This window comes from Caloenas nicobarica, chromosome 20, assembly GCF_036013445.1.
Source record: "Caloenas nicobarica isolate bCalNic1 chromosome 20, bCalNic1.hap1, whole genome shotgun sequence".
In the NCBI taxonomy this organism is placed as follows: Eukaryota; Metazoa; Chordata; class Aves; order Columbiformes; family Columbidae; genus Caloenas; species Caloenas nicobarica.
In genome coordinates, this window is record NC_088264.1 from 4,058,287 (window position 1) to 4,073,671 (window position 15,385).

General features: G+C 45.8%; 1 protein-coding gene across 3 annotated transcripts in view; it reads right to left on the bottom strand.

The window, feature by feature from the left end:
* Positions 1–1,242: 1,242 nt before the first annotated feature.
* The window catches only part of COP1 (COP1 E3 ubiquitin ligase), a 125,993-nt gene continuing 111,850 nt past the window's right edge, over positions 1,243–15,385 (bottom strand). For 2 of the 3 annotated variants that reach the window (XM_065648919.1, XM_065648920.1), the window contains exons 19-20: positions 4,636–4,680; positions 1,243–2,337 (exon numbers count right to left, since the gene is read on the bottom strand). In XM_065648919.1, the coding sequence (XP_065504991.1) occupies positions 2,320–2,337; positions 4,636–4,680 (63 nt within the window). In that variant the 3' untranslated portion in view covers positions 1,243–2,319. Of the gene's footprint in view, positions 2,338–4,509; positions 4,681–15,385 lie in introns of those variants that run through there. The other variant, XM_065648918.1, reaches the window with a different exon arrangement.

Sequence of the window (15,385 nt, forward strand, 5' to 3'; positions counted from 1 at the left end):
AAACTGTTTTCCCTGTTTAATTTAAGGAGTAACCTTACAGCATTCAAAACAGCTGTTTTTTTTTTTTTCTTCTGTTTTTAAGATCTCAGCTTCGTCAGAGCGATTTCAATTTAAAACACAGAGGCCCTTCAAGTGCGGGGAGAGAAGGAATGAGGTCAGCTGCCAAGCAGGGGCTGTGTGGCACGGAGACGGGGTACAACAGCGGCAGTTCGCAAAATAAATCAGTAAGTGTTGATAAACAGGCCAGAGACTGAGGGGAAACCCATGCCTGGAACCAAAAGAGGACGCCTTTGAAGGTGGCTGGCTGGGAAGGATGCTCTGCACAGCCCAGCACAGTCACCCAGCACCAAATTCTCTTAAAACGAAGCAAAAACCCGAGTGCTCAGAGGGATGTTTTCTTCCACCGCAGTGACTCGTACGATGGAGACCTGCAGATCGCACCTTGGAGCAGGACACAGGCCAGCGCGCTCTCTTTTCTCTCCTTCTCTCCTCCCCACCAGCAGGCCAGGAACCACGGAAGAAAACCAGAACCCAGCATCCACACCTCTCTTGGAGCTGAGCACCATGTTTTCTCCCCAGGGGACAAGACCCTTTAGAAGCCAACAGCAATTCCAGTGTGTCCCACACCCTTCAAGGTGAGAGTCACAGCTGGTGGTTGAAGGAACATCTAAATCCCCTGTGTCTCCACTGGAAACAGGCACCTACGTTGAAAGAGGGCACAATCTGCCCCAATGCTGCTGTGAGGCTCCATCCCTGCTCCTTTGCTTGTACCTCCAGGAGCATCCTTGGTTTTCTTTTCTGTCCTGTGACTAAGGGATGTCAAAAGACCTCACATCCCTTCCAGGAAGATCAGAATCAGGCTTTTAACACCTGGAAGATGTGAGACACCTTTCATACATCACCATCAGTTACCACTCCCTGATAGGCAGCCCAAAACTGCAGCAGGGCTTTGCTTTGCGAACACAGAGCAAAGGGAGATGCGTACTGCAATGAATGCACATGGAAAGATTCTGTTTGCAAATCAAAAACACCTCCCACAGGTATCGCCCTAGACATTGCACCTTTGCCAGCCGCAGCCAGGACGAGATGCTATGCCCACCAATTCCATTTCCAAGCTGAACGGGTTCTGGCAGTGATGCCGACAGCTCAGCACAACTGCTACTCGTGGCACCTGTCTGCACCTTCTTCCCCCTCCCTGCCAACAAAGCAACAACGACTCTTCACATCATGGTTTATTCCCCCTCCGTATGTACAATTAAGTGTATGCATGACCATTAAAAATAAGGCTACTTATATCATGGCTCTGAAACAAGTTACAAACCAACTCCATCCCCTCTCTTATGACAAGATTCCAATCGTTTGGCTTCCACGGTGTGCGGAGAGGGGCAAACGCAACCAGACCACGCGGGCGATGAAGTGGTGCGGGGCTTTGGTAACTGGATCTAGAAGCTTCCTCCTCTAAGCTGAGATAGTCAAACACAGCCAGGTCAGCGGGAGGGAGATCGTTATCCCACAGCGTCTTGGTGAGGTCAAGTCCAGGTCCCAGGCAACTGCAGGTCACCTCATCTCAGGATGGTGCTGGTGGCAGCAGAGAGGGACAGGGTGACACAGACAGAACAACTTCATCCTCCCCTTCGGAGCTGCCCCTTCGGGCGTAGTGAGAGGAGGAAAGGGAAGCTGCCCTTCTCTTCCTGATGACCAACAGGACTTCAGTCTCCAGAGGTGTCAACCTGGGTGACATTTCTCAATATTTAATGCATCTAAAAAAATAACAATAAATCAAAGGACAACAGAACCATATCACTATGGGTTCTCAAAGTGAATTGCTTGCATGTCCAGGTAAGGCTTAGAGACTTTCTTTTTCTGACAGGGATGAAGAACAGTCCAGATGAAAGTAACTGGAGATGTGCAACTGAGGACAGCCCTGTGTGGTACTGTAAGCTCCCTTCCCAAGTAAATCTGTTCCCATATGCAACAAGAGAGAATCTTCCAGCTTCAGCTTGTGGCTCAATAAATTTTATTATTCCTTTTTGTTTTTATTTAAAAGAATTTGTTTTCCTATCATAAAAATTAGACAACCATACCACCACCACCAGCAGCAGCAAAGTCTGTGGAGTTAATGTTGATGGCAGACAGTTCACTGGTGTTTCCAGTGTCTCAAAATGTCCCAGAAAGTTCATAAATGGAAAAAAACCCAAACATGATGGTTTTGGGGAGGAACATCAAGGTGGTTTCGGTTTCTTGTCCCACTGAGGATCCCAGATGAATACTGTAGCATATCAGCAGGATCAAGTACCTCATGCCTTGAACGAAAACCCTTCATACCAGCTCCAGTACCTGATTAGTAGGGAAGATGAGACATTTAGAATAGGAATTTATTACATTCATTATCTCCTACATCAGCAAACAGACCACTAGGACAGGACTGACCCTTCCATCTCCATCCCTTACCCTTTATTCACCAGCACTCAATAATATCACACAAACGGGATAAGCCCTTGGCAAGGATCCTGATTTTGATGCCTGCTTGTGCTAGGATAAATCACAGCATGAAGCAAAAATATCCACAGTTGCCCCATTTCCACTCAACCCAATCAACCAGCTCTTAGAAATCAGAGATTTTGTCCTCTCAGCTCTCTGTGCCAACATTTATTTCCCTTGTCGATGCTAAGATGGTGTGGCAGCCTCTGAAGTCAAGGTCTTGAAACAGCAGAAGAAAAGTGACGGTGAGGGCTGTCAGGCTACAGCCTGTATTAACCTGGTTGGGTTTTACTAGGGAAAGCTCTAGAGCTTTAACCCATGGGTACTGTCTGGCACAGCATTTACCCCCAGACTGGAGTGGGTTTGTGCAAACCCAGTCCTTTCCCAGACCGTCCCACCTTCCCCCTACCAAAGGCACGTGGAAATACCAGAGTTCTGACAGCCCCGGCTGTTTGCACGTTTCTCTATCTTCTCTCATTAACAAGCAAAGTGCATGAGCAAAACCTCTCCTCTTGCTGCTGGATTCACTTCAAGATATCAAAAGCGTCTGTGCATTTTGCCTGTTTTACTAAGAAGGAAGTGACCAAATGAATGAGCAACCAATTACAAAGACTGCTAAATAAATCGCCTACAAACGAGAGGCTACAGCATCACACATGGCAAGAGCCAGAGTAACCAGGCTGCCAGTGGCCTAAAAAAGAGGAAGAAAATGAATCGTGACACACGCTCTAACACAAACCATTTGGGTCTCCCCCCATTCCTGCTTTGTGATTTTTCTAGGACCTTTCAGAACAGCAACTCTGGTCTGGCTCCATAGAGCTGCTACTGTAACAGGGATGTTACAGGGATGGTCCTCATCCAGATGAGGACCTCAGTGTCATGAGAATGACAATCCAGCATATAACTTTGTAAACAGCAAGTAAAACCCTTTATAAGCAGCTGCAGAAAGCTGCCAGGGCTCCGGTCTACAAGCTTGCGGCATTAACCATCAAGCCTCAAAAGCACGATGGAGGTCAACACTGCTGTGTGTAGTTTAGGACGACATCAGACCTGGGCTTCTCTAGAGGATCAGCACCAGCTTTGCACCAGTTTGGGTACTGGTTTTGCTTGGCTGTCTAATAGACATGTAAAGAAGAGGAGTCTTCTCCAGATTACTTGACATTTAATGGATTGAAGAGACACTCCGGAAGGCTGAGGGGTTACATCCTCACCCTCTACAACTATCTGAAAGGAGGATGGAGCATGGAGGGTGTTGGTGTCTTCTCCCAAGTAACAAGCGACAGGACAAGAGGAAATGGCCTCAAATTGTGCCAGAGGAGGTTTAGATTGGATGTTAGGAAACACTTCTTGCCAGAAAAGGTTGTCAGGCACTGGAACAGGTTCTCCAGGGCAGCGGTGGAGTCACTATCCCTGGAGGGTTGGACAGACGTGGAGATGAGGTTCTTAGGGACATGGGGCAGTGCCAGGGTTGGGTTAACAGTTCGACTCTATGATCTTGAGGGTCTCTTCCAACCAAAATGATTCTGTGCCTCTATATTACTTGACATTTCATGTATTGAACAGATGCCCTGGAAGACTTTTATTCAAGTGCTGAAACCCCAGCAAAACGTTGGTTTCTTGGTGCATGGAGACAGCTGCTGCTTTCACAAACCCCTGTGCTGGCAGCTGCTGTCTGCTACAGCCCAGCAAAGCGAGGGAGCATCCCTGCTCGTTTCAAACACTGCTCCAGCCGGCTGCGCACCGGGAGCTCAGCTCTCGGCTCTGCTGCACCCCACCTGGGCAGCAGCAGGTGGAGGACAGGCTCCGGTTAACGCCAGCGAGATAACGTGCAGCCTCCGCTGCCACAAAAACCAGCACAACGCTTGTGCCAGACTCTCCGTGCCACCGGGACCCCGAGGAGTGACAAGGGACCAGCGGGAGCTGGACGGCCGCCAGCAGCTTTTCCACACCTTGCTTTTACTCCTGTTTCATTGCCGGCGCGCTGTCTGCTCGCTCCGCCGTGTGCCAGAGGTGAATACATCATTTAAATTACAAACTTCTACAGTTGGGATGACCTCCTCTAATGGTTTCTCCTGGCTGTACAGCTTCTCTGACCTTGCTCTTTACTAACAACAGATTCGAGTGTTTAAAGAGGAGATGCATGAAATAACTTACCTTAATTGTACCCTGACTGTTAGCAGCAATCAGCACATTGGACTCCTGGAAAAAAAGAAGAGGTACTATCACAATCTGCCACTACTTTAAAAAAAATTTTTTTGGAAGAAGCAGCAGAGAATAAAAGCAGTTGTTTTTATCTTAAACATGAAAAGTATATCTTATTTCAAAGGAACTTAACTTCCCATTTTCAAGATGCTTTCAAGGCTAAAAGTCTTTTTATAAAGTTGTATTACCTTGAAGAATTAGAAAGCAATAATCCTTAGTGCTTGTACAGAGCTTTAAATCTCCAAAGCAATTTACAAACATGAATTAATCCTCACAGCCTCCCTGTGAAGTGGGCAAATAATAATCATCATTTTCATCTTTTGGCAGCATCCGGACAAAGGTCTCCAGTGCCCTAACTAAACTAACTAATCACCATGACAAAACCTCTCCGGTTCCGAGGCCGCACAACCTCTCCCACAGCCAAGACGTTTCAGACAAGTGAAACAAAGAGAAGAGATGAGAGAGCAATAGCAGATATACCCAGGGTGGAAGAGAAGATAAACAGGGAGGGCTCCAGCCCTGTTTTATTCAGAAAGGCGGCATCTATTTACCTCCTGCCAATTGATGGAGTTGCCTTTGGAGATATCCTGCTTGCCTGAAAATTAATGGTCTGCTGCATCGGCTGGGCAACCCTCGGGCAAGAACTGGGTGCCAGCCGCAGACAGGAGACAGGCTCTGCCCTTCCAACCGCGAGCAGGGAGTGCAGAGGCACCCCCAAACCCAAGATCATTCAGAGGAAAACCCAAAGGAATGATATGATGCCAGTAAAACTAAGGCACCTAAGTGCTGGGGCGCTGGCAACAGCCCTGGAGGTGCCGGGGTTGAACCACTGCTCCCAGACCCGCGTCCCGAAGCCGTCCTTGCGCCAGTAATTGTAGCCAAACCGCCCGTCACAAACTGTTTTCTCTAAAGACAGCTGATATCTTTTCCCAGACACATTCTTCAATTTCTCTTGCTGCTGCTGTCCATCCCCAGACAAACTTGCCGTAATTATCCCATTGCCTAGCACATGCATTTTTAATAAACTCAGTGACTAGCATACGCCCTGCTCTCAAGGGAGCGGAGAGCCAGCTCGACCCAGCCCTGACACAGTTGCATGTCACCTTGCCATGAGCTTTGGGACTTTGCTTTGAAGCTGATGATTGCGCAAAGGGAGAACAAAAAAATCCTTTTCCATGCAAAGCCCCACTTATCAGGTAATAGTAGCCTTATGGTGGACCACTGGGCTAATTGTTATAGGTAGATTTGTTCACCCTGGTACATCCATTAGGGGATTAGTTAAGACTCCCGATATTATCTCACCAATGATCCTCCAAAGTCAAAGCTCCTGAAAAGAAAGCATATCCTCAAAAGAAGCATATAGTCCAATTTCCATTAATTTGGTGGCTAAAAGAATCTAATCCTGTGAACTGCCCAGCTTCTGGTTAACAGCATTAGAATCAAAACCCATGGCAGGAGGAATGCAGATATAAATGTGATCTAGAGACTAAAACAGGCTGGGATGCCCGATAGGATTTTGGAGGCGAGGGAGAGACAGCAGCAGCTATCTGGTGTGCAACGCCAGAGGCTTGAACCCCTGAGTACAGGGTTTGAACGATTCCTGTTTGTACTGTGAGCGCCTGGTAATTCATCCTGCTGCCTCAGTCTACTGGGGTACCACTGTAAATGAACTCTGCTTCGATGAACAGTTTTACCTGCTAAATAAAATAAAAACGCCAGAGGGTAATATACTCTCACTCCCTTGTTCATCAGAAGTCACTGTTGGTTTTTTAATTTTTTTTTTTTTTTTTTTTAGCAGGGTCTGAGCTAATCACCGCTCCACTGCTTTCATCCACAACCACAAGATGCAAACAGGAGCAGACAGCAGCAAAATTAGCACCAAATCTGTCATCGAATAAACAGTGACTTGCTTGTTAAGGCTCTCTGGCACTGCTTCCCTGGGAACACAGCTAAGTAACTTGTTTTTAATCCTCTAAAGAAACGATTCTCTTCCTTTCGTGTTGCCTATAAAACAGCCAATGTATTCAACATGTTAAACAGCCAAGCAAGTCGCGAAGTTGCTTCAATCTGTAGGTTTGTAACTGGTCACAGCCGTGTGTGTGTTGAACCAACCCTTTTGCCAGGACATGTGTGGAGGGACTCACCACGTCCTCAAAAGGCCACCACCATGGCCACTAAACCGGCGCAATATCTGTTTCCCCTACAGCACCACCATGAGCATCTATATATCTCAGGCATGAAAACCAGGGTATCACTACTCATCGTGGTCACGTGTTCTACTTTACCATCATCACTTGATGTTTCTATGCAGGTGAAGGTTGAAAGGCTGACCTTCTTCATCCTCCCCCCAGTTCATTGTCTGCGGGAGCCAGAAACTCCCATAGCAGAGGCAAAGGGGATATTGGAGATCCAGCCCAATTGAATAGTCCTGCTATAAAGAAATTAGTTATTGAAATGACTATGTAAGCACCACCTTCTATAGGTGGTCAGCACCTATAGTCCTTCTCGACAGGAGGGCCTGCCGCCTTTGATAAAACACGACTGAAGAAAAAAAAAAAATGAACAAAGAACAAAAATCAAGAGAGAAGGGTTTACTGCCTGGCAAGCGACAGCATTTTGTTCCACACGGCTGCTAATCTCAAGTATTACTGCACCTCGGTGGAGAGTCGCCGACTGTGTAACCGGATGAAATGAGGCAACCTCTCCTCCGCACATCACAGCAGACAAGGAGCCATCGGTGGAGATGTGGTGTCCCCTACGATGAGATAACGTGGCATCTCAACAAGCCAGAAACAGCTTAAATTCACAGGAAACAGCTCAAGAGTTTTGGTCCTGCTAAGTCAACGGAAAAGAGCAAGGCTCTGGGGATATCAAAGTATGCATCTTCTTATTTCTTGGCGTTACATACAAATTTAGAAAGATTAATTGACAAATGTAGGTGCACCTCAGGTCTCAGTCAAGATTGTGCAGGTCCAGAACAGCTCTAAGATGCGCCAGAGCTGCAGGCCTCTGCTAAGACTTACCAACAGCATTCCACACATGCCAACTTCTTCCTCGATGGCAGAGACAATATTATGGGAAGTCTGAAGGACAGTTCCTTGACATTGGGAAGGACTTGACTCCACCACAAATCTTTGTTATTGCCTGCAGACTGGATGCGTATCCACAGAGAAGTAGGCATTATGCAAAACGAAGTTGTAAATCGGTCCTGAGAGCAAAGACAGACCGGAGAGAAGCACCTCTGTCCTGAACCTCGAACATCCCCATCTCCTGGACGTGGCGCTGGATGAACGTGACTGTTCCGTCCCCAGGGAGAGCATTTGCCCTTCGGATTTGAAAGGACTTTCATTGATTGCACCAAAAGAAGAAATTTCTGCAGCACATTCTTGATGGCGAAGAAAACACAAAATCAAATTTAGGACCTTCCTGAGTAGATGAGCTACCTGCTACATTCATCATTCAAAGGAATTATTCACCCGGTGACAGCTGGGTTTTGAAGCACACTGATTTCCTTCCTGCCTAGATGAGCCCTGTATTTGGATGGCCCTGGGGAAGCAATTTGTACAGGGAAGGAAGGGAGGAGAAGGAAAGTCTGGCTGACTGCTGGTATTCATGCAAGAACAGTCTGCACTAAGAGAATCAGAAATGCTCTGGACGTTTTGCAGAGCTTGAGAAAACTCGGCTGAACAACTGAAAATTGTCTGAGCTGCTTCACGACAACAGGGAGTAAAAGACAGCTGAGGTTGTAGCTCTTCCAGTCTTTCTTTACATCTTTTTGCAAGAAAAGAGTGGTGGTGGGGAACTAAATGAATGTCACCCCAGACAGGCAGCTGCTAAAACCACACACGCATCTCCTTGGAGAGACACACGCTGCTATTCAAGCAGACTCTACAGAGCAAGGAGAAGCTCCAGACAGAGCCTCTAGCCAAGCTGTAAATCCATCCTCCCAGGAACTGCAAAGGCTCCTCTGTCACCCCTCGTCACTAATAAAGAGGCACTGTGGACACTGCAGCACTCCAGGAGTTAAGCGTCCCTCTCGCCAGCGGGCTCGTGCAAAATCACAGCCGAGTATTTTATCGTCTTCCTTTCCTGACGCAAAATAGAGAGCCTGTCCCAAAGGAGCTCAAAATAGATGAGCACAAATCACTTCCATCTTCTTCTTTCCTTTAATATAATCCCTTGTGAGACCATTCCTCCTTCTCCGTTATCCCACAGAGATCAATCCTTAAAGTGAAATTCAGAAGCTCGCAGTGAAGGAAAAGCTGGAGGATGGTCCACACAAGAGGAGGAGCCTGGACTCTGACTTTGGAACATCTCGGTCCCCCCGCCGGGAGTGCAACTGTGAATCGGAACATTTACGTGCGAACACTTACTCTTCTACAGTTTGTAAACGTGCTAGTTTTGCAAAAGCTAGTCTGACCAGGAACAGAGTCGGAGTACTTGGAGGCTGGGAACTGCAGTGAGGAGTTAACACCACAGCTCTGGCCACACGAGCCAACACGTAAAAGATGCACCAGCCTCCTCCATGCTGTTACCCCGACAAAACTAACCTTAAAAATCATCGCTGACTTTGTTTCCCTCAAGGTCCATGCTGAGGAAGGAGAAAATGGTACAAATTGGATTTATTTCTTACTTTTTGACTCTCCTCTACCTTCTACAGGTACCAGCGAGAACACAAGAGGCTGACAAAGTTGTTCCTTAGGAGGATTATTAAGATGCAACACGTGTCTCTTCAAATTGTATGTGCACGTTTATGCGATGGACTGGAAATCCTATTTGGGACTTTCATGACATTATAAATAATTACAGGCCATAAAGTTTGTGCCTCTGTTACCACCCCCCCCTTTTCTGCACAAATAAAGCACATTTGCCTCAAACTTCAAGCACAGTTGTCATTGAGGTAAGTGTGAATTTTTTTTGGATTTTTCAGCTGGGTTTGTTCTATGGATTCGCAGCTAGGATTCTTAAAGACCTTATTTTAAATTAACAACTTCTCACCTTCCCACCCCAGCAGACGTTTTTGCTAACGAAGGGCTGGTTCGTCAGCAATTCTCTTTCAAGCAGACAGACTTGCTGCCAGCGAACACCAAACACTTACTCAAAGAAACTGGCGCCTAATTAAGCAAAGCTGTTGAAACAATGGGAAAATATACCGGGTGAGAAAGCTTGCACTCAAATAGCCATTGTCTCACGTTATTTATAGGCAGAGTAACAGTATATCGTTGAACTAAATCTAGTGCTGTTTGTGCAGAAAGCCCTTTCTTGAAGTAAAGCTACTCGGTCCTTACTGAGGATGGCAACTATTACTCAAGTGCTGGCTTTTAGGACGGAGCCGCAGAGCACCTGCAAGACATATTTCACCGAAACTTTTGCCATTGGCATCACGCGCGAAGCCTTTTCATACATCAGAATGTGTGAAAGCGGCTCCCCAACAGACCACCACCGCTTGACTGCTCTTCGTCTTGTAATTAGCAGATTCTAATGGCTTTTTCACTCTAAATCCCCTGAGGCCCAGTTATTTTCTTATTGTATGACTCAAGTCAGTTTTTGTTTTCGAAAGGAAATTACAAATTCTAACCTAGGAAACAAGGCAAACCTCCAGCGTACAAAAACCAAGAGGTTTTTAAAAGCTAAACTGCTACATCAGATCTCCTCCCAGCAGGATAATGTGCTGCACGTGGAATTTTATTTCCTTTTTATTTTTTTCCCCGGTTGTTGCGATACAATCGTTATCAATGAAGGGGACACGGTGGGATGGTTCAAGTGGCGCACAACCCTGTGTGCCAGAACTCCCTTTATATGCCATCACACTCACCTATCATTAATCCTTTCTGAACAATTTTAAGGGAATATTATCTGTACAGTGAACATCAGGCCCAAGCAGAAATTAATTACTCCTTTAAAGCCAGCACTTCTTTAAAGAACAAGGTCTTATACACCAAAGATGTCGTATCAAGACATTTTAGGAGCAGCAACACCCAACTCTCTAGGTTTTAAACCTGGAACAAAACACACATGTCTAAACTGTGTCTTTTAATCCTTAGAAACTGTATTTTTATCTCATTCTGAAGGTAATTCCTTTGTACACACAGAGATAAAGCCTCCTTAGGCTTATCTGGGCCAAAAAAAGAAAAGCAGCAATAACTCAATACATCTGAAAAAGGGCTTGTCTGTGCTTCTTTCTAGCTCCAGCTGCAAATACACAATATCTTTAGGGTTTTTAAGTTTATAAATGCTACACAATTACATCCACACAGCAAAATAAAGATATTTTTCTGAAGCATTAACCAACAGGTTTACAGATGATGGCACTCCTTTGGCTTGCTTTCTATAGAAAGACTTGCCCACAATCATACGCACACACGTACAGTTTCTTCTCACGTAGGAATTCATGGGACACGCTATAAAGGGAAAAAAAGCTTTCAAGCAAATTAGTGTTTTCATCATCCTACATCCGCACAGTTTGCAGCATCTGCACAAGATGAAGTGCATCTTGCTAGGAAACGTGCACAGGTAGAAATTCAACATCTCCTTGAATCCCTCCTCTTGTTTTTCTCCAATTCCAGACTTTAACCTCTGTGCCAGGGATACTTTTACCAAGTTCTTTTTTTGACACTCCCACACCTGGTATTTTCTAACTGTGGCTCTCGATATGGAAATATATCCCTCTTTCCTGCTCCCTGAAGAAGCAGTCTTCTCATTTTTTGGATTTTACACTTAATGCATTTTTCTACTGCTATTCAGACCAAAATCAGCACAAGAAGATGCTGTATAACTGGAAGCTTATTTGCTCTCACATATACTCAGGTCTCTGTATTTGCAGCACAGGAGCGTTCAGAAGAAAGCAGCCCAAGGCTTGCTCCAATGACACACTCTAATAAGTAGTAAGCTATCTCTCAGCCAAGTGAGAAATCACTTTTTCTTAGCATGACCTTCCTTTTCAGGGTGTAGCTCTCAAGAAAACAAGATCAACAAGGCAACTGAAAACCAGGCTAGAAGAAAATAGAAGTACGCACATGTACGGTGCTTGCACACTGGCACCAATTTGCTCATTTCTAAGCTGTTTTCTGAATTCAAGATGGAAATGGAGTCCAACGAGACTGATGGGAAGAGAGCAAAGAAAGCTCTGCAAAGGCAGAAGAGCCAACAAAGTCCATCCCAGGAACTGCTGATCTATGTGACCGCCTCTGTAATTTAGTTGTTCTGGAACAAAACTGGTTTTGATGAGCACCTAGTTTATTTAGAATTCAAGACGAGAATAACTTGTCAAAAGCTTATTATCCTGTAGCTACTGCAAAGTGGAGTACATGGCTCTAACAGCTGTTGCACACTCCCCATCAGGCAAGGTAAGGAGACATACATTAAAACAAAATTATGTTGGCATTAACCCTTCTCGCCCAAAGGGCAAGTCTTCTCCTCCTCTATTTGTGGGAATACTGAGCTTCACTGCCCATCTATCCGTGATGAGGTCTCTAAAGCTACTTGTTCCTGTGGTTGTATATCCTGGGATTTCAGACACTCCCCATAAACAACATGCTCAAGGCCCTGAACAAAGCGGCAGCAGTATATAAATACAGCTTGCAAGAAGCCTACAAAAAAGTATACATAAACATGCAACACATTAGCATCAATATTGCAAAACCAAGGGAAATGGGTAGGCATTAGTTTAGTAAAAACAGCTTTTAGCATCTATTCTCTTAATACTTCAAGCCTCCAAATATTCATTTGGTAATTCTATGTAATGCAATGCTGTACATCGCTTGACAACTGCACAGTCCAAGACCTACTGCTGATACATTTTCCTCCTTTCTCTTCTGCTGTTTGTTGCACTCAGTCATTACATCATGCTGGAGGTGATGAATTTAATCTCTCCCCAGCCAAGGTCACATTGCCCTGCTCATCAGTGCTCTATGTGGCAAAACCAAGCCCCGGGGTGCTATCATTATTATCGCTATCGCTGTTGCGTATGCCTCTCTTTCAAACCCTCATCAGAAACAAAATGAGTCATCTGAAGAAACAGCCACCGACCTGCATGAGAGTATTCAAGAAACGCAACCTAAATCTGGGAGTTTCAGATTTTGATTTTGTGCAGACCAATTGCAAACCATCAGGGATTGGAGGATGTAAACAGAAATCAGTAGAACGTGAAACGTCTTTTCAGATCAAGCTACCCCCAATTAGACAGACCAGTCTACCCTATAAGCTCAGCCTATGAGTGCTGCCCAGCCTAGTCCTGAAGCACAGCACGGACCACCACTCCCACCTGCTGCACTGGGAAGGAACAGATGCTGGTGGGAAGCTCCTGAGATGCTACAAGACATCCTTTCCTGCTCCTACCAGATCCTCTTGATTTAAACACTCTCCTTGCCCTACTGTGAAGAGCAAACTCCAATTTGTTTAAGCCCTACTTCACGTTTAGTTGGTTCTCTTATGCCTCTTTCTTTCACACTCACACTGTGTTTCTACCATCCCTCTCACCTTCTTTATTCTTCTTCTTCCTCCTCCTTTTTGCCAATTCAGTGCTTTCTCTTCCAGCTGAACTACATCCAACAGTCCTCGGTTGCTCAGTTCCCTCTTTCAGATCTTCTTCACACTTGAATCAGCAATTTCCTAGTTTGTGCAACACTTTCATCTTTCTCAGACCATCTGTCCCACACCCTTCAGGGCTTTTGTATTTGTGAGATCATTGTCCCTTGCACAGCACCTTTCATCAAACCCCTACTTTTAGCACTCCGTTCTGGAGTTTCAACTCTTCTACGGCACCATGAACATCATCTCATCTTCACTCTCCCTCTCCTTGCAAATCCACCTTTGAAAATCCTGCTTATAGAAGAGTTCCCCTTTCTTTCCAACCCTTTTGTCTTTTAACATCCTAGCACCAACACGCACAACTTCCTTGGGTTCAGAAAGGCAATGGATGGTGGTTAACATTCCTCTCTGGTCCCCATATCCAGTCAATCGACCACCTACTGTATTTTCCTCCCACAGGCCACCTTCTCAGCTCTCTGTGCTTCAAGGTCCCTGAACTCATTAGTGCACTGGGATGACAGATCCGTTCCTGCGGTACCTGCCTGGGCTGTCAGCTACAGTTCAGTCCCCCACCACCTCGGAAACATCTACCTGGAGAGAAAACAGAAGAATATACGGAGGCGGAAGCCTTGTGGTTAGAGACTGAAACACTGTGTTATTTCATGGGGAACAACCACTGTTGGGCCAGGAGCTTTCAACAGGAGAAGGTGATCCACGTCAACAGCCTGGCAGACACACATGTACCCCAGGAATCCTTCCTTTCGTGCTTTCTCCTGACACACAAGAGCTAATATCACATAGCAGTTGCCGTGCTGAAGTGGAGCACGCTCCTCCGAAGGCTGACAAATAGTTTCTAAGTTGGGCCAAGAGGGATCAGTGCAAGGCGACACATCTCCTGTGCTCTCCATGAAGCTCAGTGCATTGCTGATGCTGCCAGTGGCTTCCCTGGGCCAGGTGCTGGAGTTCAGATCCTGGTATTAAATCAATCCCCATGTAGAAATACCATAAAATAAGCCATTAGCTGGTCAAGCTCCCATGTTTCTTCCTCTGCCAGTGCCATTAGTTTCAGCCTCTAAATAGCTGAGTGATACAGGCTTAAAATTGACTCAACCACCTTGACGTTAATATTTTAAATTATTAAGTCTTAGTTCTCTAATGCCAATAAATCATTTATATGTGCACATCTAATTAACAATCCAATCAGTAAAAACAACTTAGCATTTGCACGGCACATTTTATCAGAGGACCCAAAGACACATTACAACATTAATTAAGTGTAACAAATGCCCTGACGAGGTAGCTAAGTATTATCCTACTTTGACATGTGGGGAAATCGAGGCAACACGCTCAGTAGATTTGCCCAAGGTTAATCCAGATGTTCACAATGAAGTGCTGAAGAGAAAAAGCAGGGAGAAATAACACTAAGATGTAACTCTCCTAATAAGCATTAAATTCTGAACTGCAGTATTTACTTATTTGCTGATGAGAAATGTGTTCCAGCTGTGTTCTTCTCCCAAACAGACTGGGGGCACAAACCACTGCTATCAAGCATGCTAAAAATCAAGCCCAAGCTGCAACCACCTGCCAGGTGAGGCTGAAGGCACAGGGTCCAACACAAACATTAATGACCCTTCCCACCCCACAGTTCACACCTATGCACACATCTGAGCTCGTGGGATGCAGGACACTTACCCAGCTCCTACACCTACATCAGCGCCTGGTATGTCCCAAGTGCTCCAACAACTCATCCAACCCTTGGGGAGTTCCACACCAGGCTCCCACCCCAGAGAACACGGGAGAAGAGCACGAAATTCCTGAATGACGCTGATTCTGTTCACGACACACCGAACAGTTATGAGTCTTGGAAGATGTCAGGAACCCCAATTTCCTCACTCTTCTCCAAACTCATAGCTTAACCAGGCTTTCATGCCAGGCAGAGCCTGTCCTGCCATCTCCTCCTCCCTTCCCACACCCAGGAGATGACCCTCACACAGTGGTCCCAGACAACGGTGGCACCCACACAACCATGGCAGCTCTGGCTGCGGCTCCTCTGCGCCCTCAACCTAAGAAGTTCTAGATCCAGTGGTTTTGTGTCCCCTGTTCAGTACAGAAGACCACCGGTTCCTGGGACTAAGGCAATAGCTGACAACCAAACTGATTTGCCCAAAGTATC